Here is a 16,728-nt window from a genome sequence, read left to right on the forward strand (position 1 = left end):
ATTGCCAGTTTTAAGACCTTTAATGTTACAGAGAAGTTCTTCTCCTAAAGGTTTTTCCAAATTGGGAATGTCAGATTTTTCTTACGAATAGGTAACTTGCTTTCCCGGTCTTCTCACCTTGTTCATAATAAATTCTTTTTTTTAAGAAAAAAAATAAGGTTTGCAACTTTGTTTAGGTCTCTAAGAGCTCGTCAGTGCGTCTGGCAGCTGAAAAGAGTTTTCTTAACGCTATCCATCTATCTCCGTCTCTCTCTCTGCGTCTCTCTCTACTTCTCTCTCTCCATCTCTCTACTTCTCTCTCTCCGTCTCTCTCTCTCTCCTTCTCCCTCCGTCTCTCTCTCTCCTTTTCTCTCTCTCTACTTCTCTCTCTCTCTCTCCTTCTCCCTCCATCTCTCTCTCCTTCTCTCTACTTCTCCGTCTCTCTACCTATCGCTCTCTCCATCCATCTTTCTCTCCATCCATCTTTCTCTCCATCCATCTTTCTCTCCATCCATCTTTCTCTCTTGCAATATCTATCTTCTCTCTCAAGCCCTTTATCACTCCTCGTTTCTGTTTTTCTCTCCAACTATAAATCAATTATGTTTGGCCATCTATCTTTCTTTCATTCTAGATCTACCTCTCACTATCTATCTACTGTATCTCTCTTTAAATAACTTTGATATAAAGCTGATGATGAGCTGAAGAAAAATGTATATTCCAATTTGCTATCTCAAGAAAGCTCTTTCTATTTTCCGCTCCAGTAGTGGGGTCACCTAAGGAGGGTCCCTTGTGGGAGAACAAGATTTCAGCTGCAGTAGTTGAATGAGCAGCCTGAACATTTCTCTCCCACAAGGATCCCGAGGTGACTGCGTCCACCGCTGGAGCGGAATATTCGAGAGCTTCCTTGAGGGATCAAATCATAATACACACTTACCTCAGCTCATTATCAGCTTTGCTTTTAGTGCTACTTATTAGCCTAATTAATATCTCAATTAGAGATAAAACATGTGTTCTACAGAACCTGATTTCCCATCAAAATAAGTTTCTGCTTTGCCAATTTTCAGCAGAATTAGCCTTTAAATTGTACAACTCAGGCAAAAAATTTTTGAAAAAAAACAAAAAAAAACATTCCCGTATTGTTTTGCAAAGTATTTTTTTTTTTGTCTTTCTTGAAATAAAAAATAATAAATAGAAATTAAATTTAAAAATATATATATATTTTCTGGTGTACCGTTAAATTCTGTTCTTTGTGACATGTACAGTGCACTGACAAGAATCCAGCCAAAAAAAAAAAAAAATCAGCCATTTAAAGCCAACTGCACCCTTATAAAATAAAAATGAAGTTTCTATTTTATAATTGCTTCCAATGCATTGTATGTTAAAAATTTTACCAAAATTTAGCAAGAGGCAAAAATAGTTCAAAGCTCAGTATACTATGGGGTTGTTTAATTCAATTTTTTTTTTTTACCTTAGCTATAAAAGGGACTGGAACTAATTACTACTATTAGCCTACAGTTGACTGTTGGGAGATCTAGAACAGTGGTTCCCAACTCCGGTCCTCAGGGCCCACTAACAGGCCAGAATTTAAGTATTACCTTGGGGAAATGCAGACTAGAATACTGCAATCACTGAGCAGCAAATTATATCATCTGTGATGTATTTCAGTTATCTTGCAAAACTGGCCTGTTGGTGGGTCCCGAGGACAGGAGTTGAGAACCACTGATCTGGAAGGACTGGTCGTGGTTACGGATAGCCAATTACTTGGCCCAATTGGAAGCTTCATGACCCATGGACAGAAGCAGTATGCAGGGCCAGGGCAAGGGGCAGCTGCCCTGGGTGCTGTGGTATCTTGTGAGGGGGGTGGCACCACAAGGAGATTGGGGGGAGGTAACTTGTGTTAGAAGGGAGAATTTGGGGGCTGCAGGGGGTAAGTATTGGTCTAGGAGGGCAAATTGGGGGGTGCCAAGAGTGGAGATTGGGGGGGGGATTGTGTTGAGAGGGGGATGGGGGGATGATGTGTACTAGGAGGGGCAATTTTTTTGGGGGGGTAGGGGGATTGGGGGGGGCAAAGATTTGTGCTGAGATAGGGGGGTTTTGGAGGGGGGCAGGTTTGTACTGGAAGGAGGGGAATTTTATGCTTAGGGGGTAAGCATGGATAAGTGCTTAATTTTTTTTGGGGGGGGGGGTTAGCATGTCATTCCCCCCCCCCCCCGCCAGTATGACTCAAATAGAATGCATTAGGAACACTATATTGTCACCTCTTTGGTGTGCGGCATTTTCCCGGAGGCGGGTCTTTTTCTGCTGCGAGGAATTTTTGCCGATGGCGAAGAAGGTCCTCCAGCTGCTTCCACCGCCTGACTTCTTCCTACTACGTGGTCCTTTCCTGCAAAAGGACAGAAGACTTGTAAACCATCAAACAAGTAAAACTTACCAATACCCAAAAAAATAGAAGGGAAGAGACAAAAGCTCTGAGATGTGTTTTTGGGATTACCAAATTAGATATGTTACTTTTGATTTACAAAGGAACCAGAAGATAAATCTAATCTACACGGGAGGATAAAAAATGAAACAAACAAGATTTGAAGGGGGCAAACGTTTGGAAGTTTCCCCATGAACATACCTGCTCTATGCAGATGCCAAGGTGGCCAGAAGGAATAGTACACATCCTTCTAGACATGTGCACTGCTGAAAAATGTGTTTTCGTTTTATTGGCTTTTTTTTTTTTTTTACGGATCATTCGTTATGATCGAAATTTGTTACTTCAAATAAATTAGTATATTTGTAAATTCAAAAATTCAAAGATTCAAAAAATTCAAAGATTCAAAGATTCAAAAGTTGAAAAATTCAAAGATTCAAAAATTCAAAGATTCAAAGATTCAAAAATTCAAAGATTCAAAAATTCAAAGATTCAAAGATTCAAAGATTCAAAAATTCGAAGATTCAAAAATTTGAAGATTCGTAGATTCGTAAATTCAAAGATTAAAAAATTTGAAAATCCGAAAATAAGAACTAATAATAACTATTACTAACTACCGGCTGTTAGTGAACGTAACCAATACAAATTTATCCGAAGTTTTGAATTATCTGAAATAACGAATGTCGCATCTAAAAGAATGGAACGTAACGAATAATAACAATTAAAAAAAGTTTTCATTATTATTAATTCATACATTCCATTCGTCTAGATGTAGCATGCATTATTTCGGATAGTTCGTAACTTCGGATAAATTCATATTCGCTACGTTCACCAACAGCCACATTTTGAAAGGAAATTCCAATACCTATAATTTAATTAGTAGTAATTAGTTTAATTAGTTGAATTAATATTCATGTTTTAGAATTTTTGGCTGTTCGGATTTCCGAATCTCCAAATCTTCAAATTTATGAAAAAGTCGTTAAACGGGTTTCCGTAAATCCGAATATTTCCGAATTAACGAATTTGTAGAATTTCGTCGAGAAAAACGAATTCGGAACGAGACGAATTGCACACGTCTACATCCTTCCTGTGGGCACCTTTCATCACTGCTCTCCAGCGCCCTCTCCTGCTTGTTGGGTGACGTTTTCTCAGCCCCCAGCTTCTCTGCTGCCTCCCTTTGGCTCTGGCTGCGTGCCTGGGCCTCCTGCAGGCTAACGAGACGTCCGGATGGGCATCCTCCCAGCAGGGATCGGGGCCTGATAGGACCACAGCGACCTGCAAAGACACACGCACACAAGGACTAACATTAAGGACTGGTCAAGGCGACTGTATGAAAAGGAGTTTCTAATGCCAGGACATTATATATAAGAAAGCCACACTCTGTACCATGGCTTTGAATAAACTTTATTGTTCAGTGGTATACGCGCCCTGGCTGACATCTTACCCCTGACCATTACACTCTAAATATAGATCGAAACGCGTCAGTTTGGAAGCACCTGGTGGTACGTGCGATACTGAACAAATAAAGTTTTGTTCAAAGCCCAAATACATGAAGTGCAGCACTACTTTTTGTGATGGTTTAAAGCAATTGAGAAAGGACAAGCCCCCCATAGTTGGCCCTAACCCACCACTGGTGAGTCCAGCCAAAAGGGAACCAGAAGTGGGGAGACCTTCATCCAAGGCTGGCTGTAGAATAGATTATCATGACAGTCTTGATGTACAGTGCACACATAATTCAGAAAAAAGCACAATAAACATTCAGCTCAACCAACCACTTCTCTTGATTTTTTTTTACCCCCCCGTAATGGTGGTGGTGGGGGTATCCTATCTTTGTGGCCAAGGTGACTTAGGCCACAATGCTTTTGCTTATTAAAATCTTTTTCCTATTCAAGAGCTAATCGAGTGTCCTGTACAGTGTAGAGGTCCACTGATGGGAAGGTAAGGCTTTCTTTAAAGGGTATCTTCTTCAGTATGTTTGGTATCATGCCTTACCATTCAGGTTTCCTAGGCATTCATTTTGTGACTTTGTTGCAGAGTTTCTTACACGGAAATGCTACCAGTAACAGAGCTACTTGTTTCAGATCAATGATGCTAACTCAATGCTTCACAATTGTCAGCCCTAGTGGCAGGCTGACATATGCTGTACATGTTTATCTGCAGCCTTCTCTCCTCTGCAGCCTTCTAAAACACACAGATCAAAGGGTTTTTTTCTCAGTACCAGGAGGCAGCACTGAGCAGGGGCAGACCATCCATTAAGGACGCATGGGCGCCGCCCCCCGTCTATCGCCGCCTCCCCTATCCATGTGTCCGGCCTCTTTCAGGACATCGGCGCATGAATTCCAACGGGGAGGGGCTGTTTTTTTGAAGCACCGATTAGAGTCAGAGGCTCTAATAGGCTTCATTGTAGGGTGGGCTCGGGTCGCAGAGAGTGCGCGCTCTCAGCCCACCCAGGTGTGTTACAACAGCGAATTCATATTTGCTGTTGTAATGCTGATCCACCTCCCGGCCAATCAGGAAGCGGGTTTTGACATCAGCCACCCGATTGGCTGGAAGGACAGGCGATCATATTGGACGCCGGGGAGGAGGAGCCGAAAGGCACTATGGAGGAGAAGACTCGGAGCCGAGCCACTGCACCACGCTGCCTGCCACCCACCACGATGGGGTAAGTGCCGGACCTACTGGTTGTTTGCTGCCCCCCCCCCCAAAAAAAAAAACAGAAGCCACCACTGGAGCTGAGTGTAATCTGAGATCTAAATGGAGGGAAAGGACACACCGGCGCTTAGTCAGTGCTTCGCGATTGGCAGCCTACCACATGCACTCCTTCAGGTGGCCATTGGGTTGCCTATCTGATAGTCTAATGGCCAGGTCTATCAGATAGGCAACCCAATGGCCACCTGAAGGAGTTGGCAGGCTGACAACACCAATAGAACTTTCCAGGCAGCAGGGCAGTGTTGTCATCCTCAAGCAGGAAAGTGCTTTTACTGGCAGGAGCTCCAGATAAGAAATTTTAAATTTTCCAACAGATTCACACACAAAAAATCAATTGCTTAAGGCTCGGATCACACTGCTGTGACCTGAAAGTCGCGCAACTTACAGCGCGACTTCCTGGAAACTACTTTGATAGAAGTCTAGAATGGAAGTCACCTTGCAGGAGTACAGGAACCTTTTCTAAGGTTAGAACGACTAGTGCCAGTTAAGACGGCACTCATTAACTAACATGGGATTTCACATGTCGTATGACTTGGGGTCTCACAAGTCGGACCCCAAGTTGCGGCAGTGCGAGCCGAGCATCAAGTAGTCGTAAGTAGTGAATCACGATACCAGTTTTAAAACTGACTACTGATACTTTTTTTTTCTCAAGTACTCGCCGATACCAAATCACCGATACCTATTTTTATTGTCATGTGACAGTTTTTAAATCGACTAATGAAAAATGATTACGATTTCTTTGTAATTATGAAGAACCGTTCTTCTGCGGCTTTGAAATCGAGTTGAAGTTGCGCGATTTCAAAGTCGCAGGTCCCCGGTTCACACCAGTGCAGCTTTGAAAGCCTGTGACTGACAGCCTCAGCTGTCCATGTTTCCCTAGGTATCTCTGTAGGAGGGGGCAGAGGGTGTCCTTTCCCTCCACTCAGTTCTCAGATTATACTCAGCTCTCCTCTCTGTGCCGTGCAGTTTTAGACATCAGATCCCTGCCCCCTGCCTCCTGGAGCTGAGAAAAAGCCTTTGATCTGTGCGTTTTAGAAGGCTGCAGAGCAGAGAGGGCGGCAGATAAACAGGTACAACCTATGTAGGAGGATTTGTTTAATCTCTCTGTATCATCTGAGTCTGGTCAATTCGATGGGTAAATGGAAGAGTTTACAACCACTTTATGAAAACTTTATACTGGGCTGGGAAAACATCATCTAGCAGACACAGCCAATACAAGGGGGTGGGGGGGAGGCTTCTCGGGGCACTGTGTATTATGTAAGGTGGGGGGGCACCACAAGGAGATTGGGGGAAGGGGATTTGTGTTGGAAGGAGGAAATTAGGGGGGGGCAGAAGGTGAGAATGGTTCTAGGAGGGGAAATTTGGGGAGGCGTGCTAGGAGTGGTGATTTTGGGGGGATTTGGGTTTGGAAGGGGGGAAACAGGACTTGTGCTGGGAGGGAGAATTTGTACTACAAAATGATATGTAGAGGGGGATGGGATTTGTGCTAGGAAGGGAATTTTTTTTGGGGGGGGGGATTTGTGCCATTAGGGATGATTGGGGGGTATTTGTGCTTGAGGGGAACTTTTGGGGGGGGGGGGGGAGGGTTTCGTATTTGTGTTAGAATGAGGAACTGGGGGACTGGAATTTGTGCTGAAGGGATTTGGGGCAAAGGAATTTAGTTCTCGGAGAGGACATTTGAGGGGTAGAAGATTTGTGCTAAGAGGGGGAAATTAGTTTTGGAGGAGGGGGGGGGGATTTGTGCTGGTGGCATATTGGGGGGGGGGGGATATTAGCTGGGGGGCAAAGATTTGTGCATACAGTTTAGTGCTCAGTTTTTATGGGTTGGGGGATTCTTGCTGACACATAATGCTCATTCATCTTGGGGGGGGGGGCAGCAATTTGGCATGTTCGCCCTATTCGCCCTGGGCTCTAGATGACCTTGTCCCGGCACTGGACGCAGCAATGTACTAAGTTTGGAGAGTTATAAAATATCCAGTCATGTCCTATATATACAATGTAACTATACTACAGTAATACCTCGGATTGCGAGTAATCCGGTTAACGAGTGTTTCGCAATACGAGCTGTTATTTTTTTTAAACCCTGACTTGGTTTGCGATCGTTGTCTCATAAAACGAGCAGGATTCAAGCCTCTGCAGTGTGCAGTACCGCATTTGGCCACAGGTGCGGGGGTGCCGGTGAGACTCGGAGCCGCTCGGATGCACTCGGAAACACTCCGTTTGCGAGTGCATCTGAGCGGTTTCCGAGTGTCTCCGGCACCCCCCCACCTCTGGCCACATGCGGTACTGCATACAATAGAAGTCACTGTGGAACAAATTATCTGAGTTTCCATTGACTTCTATGGGGAAACTTGCTTTGATATACGAGTGCTTTGAAAAACGAGCATTCTTCTGGAATGAATTATGCTCGCAATCCAAGGTACTAATGCTATATACTATCTGTATACTAGTCTATCTCCTGGTGAAGGCGCACACTGCAGAGTAGTTCATAGTTCTACTTTGGCTGGCCATCCCATAACCATTTTTTTTTCAATGAAGTTATTACGAAGCAAGCTTGCAAAAGCAAATCTATTGTTACCAAGGCATTGTCCCTTTTCTTTCTCCATACTCCACCTCACTCAGCTTTATTTATAAACTGCAGTAATCCGGTCACACTCCAGTAACACGGCTATTCAGCAATGACAAAGGACTTGTGCAAAGTCACTGAAGAAGGAGCGGCATGGCGAGTTTGGTCTGTTCCAGCATTGCAGAAAGGAGGAAGAAAAACGACGGAGACAGTGGCAAAGGCGACACCTAGCTGCTCTCAAATACTGTGCAGGGGATGACATATACATGGTGCATAGCTCTGTGCTAGACGTAAGAGTAGGAGGATACTGTACCTTTAATCTGCACTGGGGGCGGGGGAAATATGAAACATTTCTATACCAGGATAGAAGATTTAGTTACAAACATTTGCTTAAAACATTACTATATATTTTCAAGAAAAAATATGTTTATGACACCTCTTTTCTTACATGGAAAAAAAAAAAAAGTGAAAAAAAAAAAAGTGAATTCACAGCGTTCATGCTTTTAGCTGCCCTGTGATAGCCGAGCTTGCCTCATACAAGAAATGGAATGGGCTGTTGGTTGGCTTGCAGTGGTGGAAGGAGGTGTGCTAGGTAAGTTGCCTTGCACTATCAAAAAATACTTTATGACTGGTAGTACTTAATCAGAAGCATGCATTAGAATTCTAAATGAATAGTTAACTTTTCGGTCTTAATAAATGAGCTTTTACCCAACTCTCCTGAATGCCCCTGCTCTGCTGGAGGACTCTGCTCCTCCCTCTAAACCTCCTCTCCTGAAATACTCTGCACTGCTGAATTACTTTACTCCTTCCTCAAACTCTCCTCTCCTAAAAAACTCTGCACTGCTGGAGGACTCTTCTCCGTCTTCTATCTAACTCTCCTCCTGTGGAGGACCCTTCTCCTACATCTCTCTGGAGGACCCTGCTCCTACATACATCTCGCTGGAGGACCCTGCTCCTACGTACATCTCGCTGGAGGACCCTGCTCCTACATACATCTCGCTGGAGGACCCTGCTCCTATGTACATCTCGCTGGAGGACCCTGCTCTTATGTACATCTCGCTGGAGGACCCTGCTCCTACATCTCCCTGGAGGACCCTGCTCCTACATCTCGCTGGAGGACCCTGCTCCTACATCTCGCTGGAGGACCCTGCTCCTACATCTCGCTGGAGGACCCTGCTCCTACATCTCTCTGGAGGACCCTGCTCCTACATCTCTCTGGAGGACCCTGCTCCTACATCTCTCTGGAGGACCCTGCTCCTACATCTCTCTGGAGGACCCTGCTCCTACATCTCTCTGGAGGACCCTGCTCCTACATCCCTCTGGAGGACCCTGCTCCTACATCTCGCTGGAGGACCCTGCTCCTACATCTCGATGGAGGACCCTGCTCCTACATCTCGCTGGAGGACCCTGCTCCTGCATCTCGCTGGAGGACCCTGCTCCTGCATCTCGCTGGAGGACCCTGCTCCTGCATCTCGCTGGAGGACCCTGCTCCTGCATCTCGCTGGAGGACCCTGCTCCTGCATCTCGCTGGAGGACCCTGCTCCTGCATCTCGCTGGAGGACCCTGCTCCTTCCTCTAACTCTCCAGTCCTGAAATATCCTGCTTCGCTGTATCTGTGCAGAAAACCAATTTTGGTTACAGTTATCCATTTTAAAACCCCTCCAATATGACAAATGCAAAGTGAAGGACCGACACGTTGTTGAGAGGTTTATTCGGGACTCTGGTCATTTTGAGATCACAAACGTCTTTCTGCACAATTCATCCATACAATAAAATATGGCAGCTGGGGTTTTTACTGGACCCATGTAAGAGATGGGATGCATACTAAGAAAACACAGCAGGATGTTTACTCAACAAAAGTTCAGAATAAATAAAGACAAGAAAAAAAATAAAACATTGCCAACAAGTAAATTTCAACTGAGAGAAGTCATCACAAGTTATTCTGTTCCATTCTGATAGCCATTCATTTGGCTGTCCAACAACATATTCAGGAGGTATACAATGTAAAGTAGGGCATTCTGTGTGAAACAATGACAGTAGAGTGGAGAGGAGAATGTTCCAAAGTTGTCCAAGCCATCAAAGCATGTTTGGTCGATCTGACCACCTTAAAATGTCCTTGCTTGAAAATAGAACTCTGGTCAAATGGGCATTTCCATTTAGGTGACGGGGGAGATGCTGCCGCTAAATTTTTATTTATTTTTTTTACAGGGAAAAAACAAATCTGCTGACCATTTCTAACATATCTGTCTCCCAAGAACAATTATTCGAGAGAGGGAAAATAAATGCCAAATTGACAAACATTTTGTCCTTTACTAGTACTTTTAACAATTGTGCTTTTGCAAGCTGACTTTCATCCCTTTATTACACTTGCAATTGCTTAGATACCAACATTCACCATATCCTATTATAGCAATCCAATCGCATCACTTGGGAAAATTGTATTGTATGGGGCTTCTGCTGCTTCCTGCAGACGTGATTCTGTAGGATCACTTAAAAAAAAAAAAAAAAAAAAAAAAAAAAACGCAAGAGTTTAAGCCAGCAAATCCCAAAACATTTACGGGTTAGAACAGCCCAAATTTCTGTCAATGAATTCAACTAATTGAAAAAAACATGGATATAATGGGTGATGCCACTAGATGTCAGCCTGGAGCGAAGACTCTGGTATGTGGACATTTTCTTCATTTGGAATTTGGGAGGCACAAGTCCTCTTCTTCACTTGGTACCAAGCTTCAGGTAATGTTAGCAGGCGGAGCCTCATGGACGCACAGGATCCTCTGCGTAAGCCAGATCCTTTTGCTGATAGAAGAGGGCAAGAAAAAGAAACAAAATATAGACAACTGTGGGGATTTTTTTTTTTTACAAGGCTTTCTGGTCATCTTCAAGCTCCAAAGAATTAGGATAAGGCATGTGGCTGTGCAAGAAAAAGATAAGCCACGCTGGGATACATGGCAAGGGCCAGCATTTAGAAAAGGGTAAAAGCAGAAGACAAGACAGCAGAGTTCAGGTGCAAGACAAAAATAAAAAGGAGCCTTTAGTTCATCCATGGCAGAAAACCAAAAGTTGGTCAAAGATAAGCAAGCGCTATCCAATGGAGGAAAAAGCAGGAACTGACCTGGATGATGTAAGTATATCATTACTTTTTTTATTCTGGACTAATACTGCCAACAACAATCCATTTGGAGATGAGTGGGGGTTGAGTTGCACCCATTGCGGTTCCCAATGTTGACAGCAGTCAAAGTGAGCAAGAGAGGTGAAAGCCTAAAGCATTTTCAGCAGCAAGAAAAATGCTGTGCTTGCTTTACTTTTTGAAGCCGCGTCAAGCATTTATAGTTAAAAAAAAATTCAGTCAAGTATTAAGCCAAAAGTTCTAGTGAAGCTACATCACAGTAAATAAACAGCCAGCTGGTAAGCTTCAGAGACATAGCAACTGGAGAGAAGACACATGCTGGAAAGGAAAATAAATAGGCAGTAGGAGAGGTTATAATGCTCAAAGAAGATTTTTTTTCTTACCTATGGATGTGAAGGTGTCACTAAAGAGAGTCTCCACATTGAGCAGGAGAAATTCCACCAGGACAGACTGAACTCGCACTTCACGAAACGCATCTGCTCCAGGTGTGCCAGCTGTCTCCATATCCCGAGATCTGCAGAGTATAGGTAAATTAAAACATATGTTTATTATTGTATCTTTTTCATGATAATTGATCATATTTAGATTTTTCAACAATGAAAGGGCACAGCTATCTGCTACTGCTAGGCATTGCAATCAGCATCACTGCTAATTAACAGAGAGAGAATAAATTATGAAGAGCTCACCTTTTTCATATTAAGATTTCAGAAGGTGAAATAACACCCTATGCCCTCCCCAGTCCCTGCTGTACTTACCTCCATGGGTGATGTGAAGTCATTGCCAACACAGCCAGTGTAGAGGTCCAGGGATTTAAAATCCCTGCTCTTTTCCCTCTTCATCCTGCAGGGCCTCAGGGATGGACCAGAGTGCTTCTGATTTTTCAGAGTCAGCGCTGACTAATCAGAAGTGCTCTCTTCTGTCCCCGAGGCCCTAGAGAATAAAGAGGGGAAAAAAAGCAGGGATTTTGAATCCCTACATCAGCTGGGTGGGCACTGAGTGAGCATTATCAATAAGAGGTAAGTACAACACAAATTCGGGGGGCAGGGTTGGGAGCATCTAGGCGGTGTTACTTTGCAATTTAATTATTTCTGAGAAGGCAACCATCCAAAGACTTTGCAATGAGATAGGAGTAAGGCACAAGTGTAAAAAACATTGGCAGAGTTAAAATGCAAGATCAATAGCTTAGACTCACCGTAACAAATTTGGGGCCCAAATAATAGCTAAGTTCCGGGCGTGCATCCCTGTGCGGTCACTGTGCACGCTGAGTCGGAAAAGGTGCCTCATCAGGTATTCCAGTGTTCTGAAGGGGGAGGAAGTAATAGGTTATTGGTTGATGTTACTCCCCTGTAAACCTACTAGGGATAATCTTTTGCACAAGCAAACTTGATCAGCGCCTTGGGACAGCTTAAAGAGAACCAGTCACAGCTGGGCTTATGCAACAATACAATTATTCAGGGTTAAGTAATTATATTTGGGTAATGTTACTTAAAAAATGTATTCAATTAATTTGTTTTTGCCTCTTCCGTTTGGGTCAGGGAATGAAAGGCTTTCATGCCATCCTGCTAGTTGCTATCCTGTAAACCAGGGGTCTCAAACTGTTGCAAAACTACAAGTCCCATCATGCCTCTGCCTGAGGGAGTCATGCTTGTAACTGTCGGCCTTGCAATGCCTCATGGGACTTGTAGTTTCACAACAGCTGGAGGGCCGCCAGTTTGAGACCCCTGCTGTAAACTATAGGGCTTACAACACAATCTCCCAGCCCCTGAGTGTGCAGTGTATATGACAGTTGACATTGTAGCAATTCTCGATCTTTAGCTAATCTTTCAACTCCCAATTTTGAAAACTGCCTGGGTGACACCACCAAAAAAGGTATTGGGTGGAGAACCAAGACATCCCAACAAGGAGTTAATACATATTGTAGGATACATAAGATGAATAAAACATGATTATATGGATAGGAACTTATAACAATCAAGATATCACTGAAATGAGGTAAGGAAAAAGAATAGATAAAAGGAACGGCCATACAAAATTTGCATAAATCAGTTGTTAGCTCTACGCGTTTCAAGGCCTTAAAGCCTATCAGCAGGAGCAAAACCTTGATAATTATCTAGTGATAGAAAAATGTTTCTATTCCTAGAGAACTATCCCTAGATAATTATCAAGGTTTTGCTCCTGATGATAGGCAATAAGGCCTTGAAACGCGTAGAGCTAACAACCAATATGTATACATTTATGCAAATTTTGTATGGCCGTTCCTTTTATCTATTCTTTTTCCTTACCTCATTTCAGTGATATCTTGATTATTATGAGTTTGTACAATTTATTCCTATCCATATAATCATGTTTATTCATCTTATGTATCCTACAATGTGTATTAACTCCTTGTTGGAATGTCTATTTATGTGCAATACTTGGTTCTAATGAATTATAATAAAAGTACATTTATTTATATATAGCAAAATGCATTAAATAATTTGATATGAAAATTTTATGATAATCTGAACCAATTAAAAGCTACTTTCTATCCAAAATAATTTTTTTGTTGCTCCCGTGCGCTTCATGCAAAGTCCTGTCCATCCTTCTTTTATTCAATACAATTACCCGGGATGGAGGAGGGGACTTGAATGGCCCCGGTATACCTCATTAAAGTCCCAATCTCTATTTTTCTTTTTTCTAACTCATTTAAAAGTACTTGCGGCTATAGTGAATTGTCGGTCCCAGCAATACACATAAAAGTCATTGAAAAAAAACATCATGGAATGCCGCCAGTCTATTACCAGGCCCTTTGGGTCTGGTATGAATATTAAGAGGAACCCCAAACCAAAATTTTAAAAAAATGGCGGGGGCATCCCCCTTAAAATCTATACCAGACCCTTCTCTAAGCATGCAACCTGGCAGGCCGCAGGAAAAGAGGGGGGACGAGAGAGCACCCCCCTTCTGAACTGTACCAGGCCACATGCCCTCAACATGGGGAGGGTGCTTTGGGGTAGCCCCCAAAGCACCTTGTCCCCATGTTGATGGGGACAAGGGCCTCATCCCCACAACCCTTGCCCGGTGGTTGTGGGGGTCTGCAGGCGGGGGGGAGCTTATCGGAATCTGGAAGCCTCCTTTAACAAGGGGACCCCCAGATCCCGGCCTCCCCCTGTGTGAAATGGTAACGAGGTACAAATGTACCCCTACCATTTCACAAAAAAAGTGTGAAAATGGTAAAAATGACATATCACAGCTTGGGACAAATCCTTTATTAAAAAATAAAAAGATAAAAATGTCCCACGAAGTCTTCTTCTTCTTCTTCTCTTGCTCCGCTGACAGACCGAAAAAGAAAAAAAAAACCCCGCACGCCGCCATAGATCCGCCTCCATGGGAGGCACTCGCCATAATGCCTGTTCTCTCGGGTGACAGTTCTTTTACAACTGAGGGCGGGGCCACACGGTGATGTCCCCGGGTGACCCCGCCCCCCTCTGACATCCCTATGGCTTCCTCATAGCGTCAGAGGGGGGCGGGGCCTCCCTCTGACGGGGTGTGTTTTTTGTTTTTTTCTATTGATATACAGTTGACCATGGACCATAAAAGGAATGATTAGAATGACTTCGCCCCTTAACTAGTACTCATGTAAAAATTATTTTGCTCACCTATAATGTGGAGGTGGGAGCTGCTGGATTAAATCATGAACACGAATCAACTTCTCCTCCTCTCCGGTGGCCGACATGGCTTCCTGAAGGGGATTTAAAATTGGAAATGGTTTGAATGAAACATCTTCTTCCATTGTGCTCATACAGGCTCTTGAATTACCCAGCAGGAAGCACATGGCTATTGTGTCATGCTATGTGGGGAACTGCAGACACTATGGGGTTGATTTACTAAAACTGGAGCGTACAAAATCTGGTGCAGCTGTGCATGGTAGCCAATCAGCCTTTAGTTTTTGTTTTTTGTTTTTCTCAGAGCTTCATTGAACAAGTGGAAGTTAGAAGCTGATTGCACCAGATATATTGCACTCTCCAGTTTTGGTAAATAAGCCCCTAGGAAGGCTGTGCTTGTAGGAATGTTCTGCAGACAGCTGTATATAAACTAGAACTTCTCATAGAAGGAAAAGAGATTTCGACATTTCTTATTGAACACAACAGACACTTCCAGAACCTTCACAGCTCCAAGGGTGCCACCCACAGACAAAGAATGACACTGTAACAATTATTTCTTATGACAGAGTGAGGAAATTAAATGTTTCCAATTGTAACAAATTGTACCACAACAATACGTTTTTCCAGAATGATACAAAGTTCTTTGTTTTGAAAACATTGTTTCACCTACACATTGTGGATAGTCCCTCTATTACCCCATGTGCAACAATCCAGGCTTGCTGGAAGACATAAATGACATCCGTGACCACCCTTCCCTGTGCTGAGTTCCCGGGTCTGTACACCCGCTGTGCCCATTATGAGGGGTTCCCACTATCCCTGTGCTGAGTTCCCAGGTCTGTACACCCGCTGTGCCCATTATGAGGGGTTCCCACCATCCCTGTGCTGAGTTCCCAGGTCTGTACACCCGCCGTGCCCATTATGAGGGGTTCCCACCATCCCTGTGCTGAGTTCCCGGGTCTGTACACCCGCCGTGCCCATTATGAGGGGTTCTCACCATCCCTGTGCTGAGTTCCCGGGTCTGTACACCCGCTGTGCCCATTATGAGGGGTTCCCACCATCCCTGTGCTGAGTTCCCAGGTCTGTACACCTGCTGTGCCCATTATGAGGGGTTCCCACCATCCCTGTGCCGAGTTTCCGGGTCTGTACACCCGCTGTGCCCATTATGAGGGGTTCCCACCATCCCTGTGCTGAGTTCCCGGGTCTGTACACCTGCTGTGCCCATTATGAGGGGTTCCCACCATCCCTGTGCCGAGTTTCCGGGTCTGTACACCCGCTGTGCCCATTATGAGGGGTTCCCACCATCCCTGTGCTGAGTTCCCGGGTCTGTACACCTGCTGTGCCCATTATGAGGGGTTCCCACCATCCCTGTGCTGAGTTTCCAGGTCTGTACACCCGCTGTGCCCATTATGAGGGGTTCCCACCATCCCTGTTGGGCTTTCTTATTTACTTTATATTATAGAGAATGTAACAGAAGACGTGTTAAATAGTCCCGTTGAAGAACAGTTAAGGCCATTATTGCTTTAGTCATCCACTCACAGTAAAGGGGTGATACAGGCGATAGGTGAGTAGGGGGTTGGGCAGCTCCCGGAAGTAAAGTTTGCACAGAGAGCTGACGCAATGTACATCCTGGAGATATGTGTCCCGGGAGAGATCGGGGATCCGCTCGCTGTCAAACTCATGTCTGCAAATAGAGAAAAAGAAGGAGAGTCTCAGGGGTCACATACCAGAAACATAATACACAACACATAACAAATCCCGACTCTACCAACCGAATATACAATGTACTGAGAAAGAAGGATTTCATTCTAGAATTGCAGAATGTTCAGGTAACTCATCACCGCTGGATTCACAGTTCTGGATATTTAGAAGCAGTAAAAAGAGAAGAGTCAGAGGAAGGAGAGGAGTCCTCCAGCAGTGCAGAGTATTTCAGGATAGTAGAGTTATAGAGGAAGGAGCAGAGTCCTCCAGCAGTGCAGAGTATTTCAGGAGAGGAGAGTTATAGAGGAAGGAGCAGAGTATTTCAGGAGAGGAGAGTTATAGAGGAAGGAGCAGAGTCCTCCAGCAGAGTATTTCAGGAGAGGAGAGTTATAGAGGAAGGAGCAGAGTATTTCAGGAGAGGAGAGTTATAGAGGAAGGAGCAGAGTATTTCAGGAGAGGAGAGTTATAGAGGAAGGAGCAGAGTCCTCCAGCAGAGTATTTCAGGAGAGGAGAGTTATAGAGGAAGGAGCAGAGTATTTCAGGAGAGGAGAGTTATAGAGGAAGGAGCAGAGTATTTCAGGAGAGGAGAGTT

General features: G+C 44.2%; 1 protein-coding gene across 1 annotated transcript in view; it reads right to left on the reverse strand.

The window, feature by feature from the left end:
• Positions 1-16,728, reverse strand: part of ARHGAP33 (Rho GTPase activating protein 33) — a 134,400-nt gene that overhangs the window by 16,410 nt on the left and 101,262 nt on the right. Inside the window, 6 exon segments of the mRNA XM_073601608.1 lie at positions 2,238-2,362; positions 3,493-3,670; positions 11,181-11,311; positions 11,990-12,097; positions 14,433-14,515; positions 15,975-16,119. Coding sequence (XP_073457709.1) covers positions 2,238-2,362; positions 3,493-3,670; positions 11,181-11,311; positions 11,990-12,097; positions 14,433-14,515; positions 15,975-16,119 — 770 coding nt within the window.

The sequence above is a fragment of the Aquarana catesbeiana genome, linkage group LG10 (assembly GCF_042186555.1).
Source record: "Aquarana catesbeiana isolate 2022-GZ linkage group LG10, ASM4218655v1, whole genome shotgun sequence".
Classification (NCBI taxonomy): domain Eukaryota; kingdom Metazoa; phylum Chordata; class Amphibia; order Anura; family Ranidae; genus Aquarana; species Aquarana catesbeiana.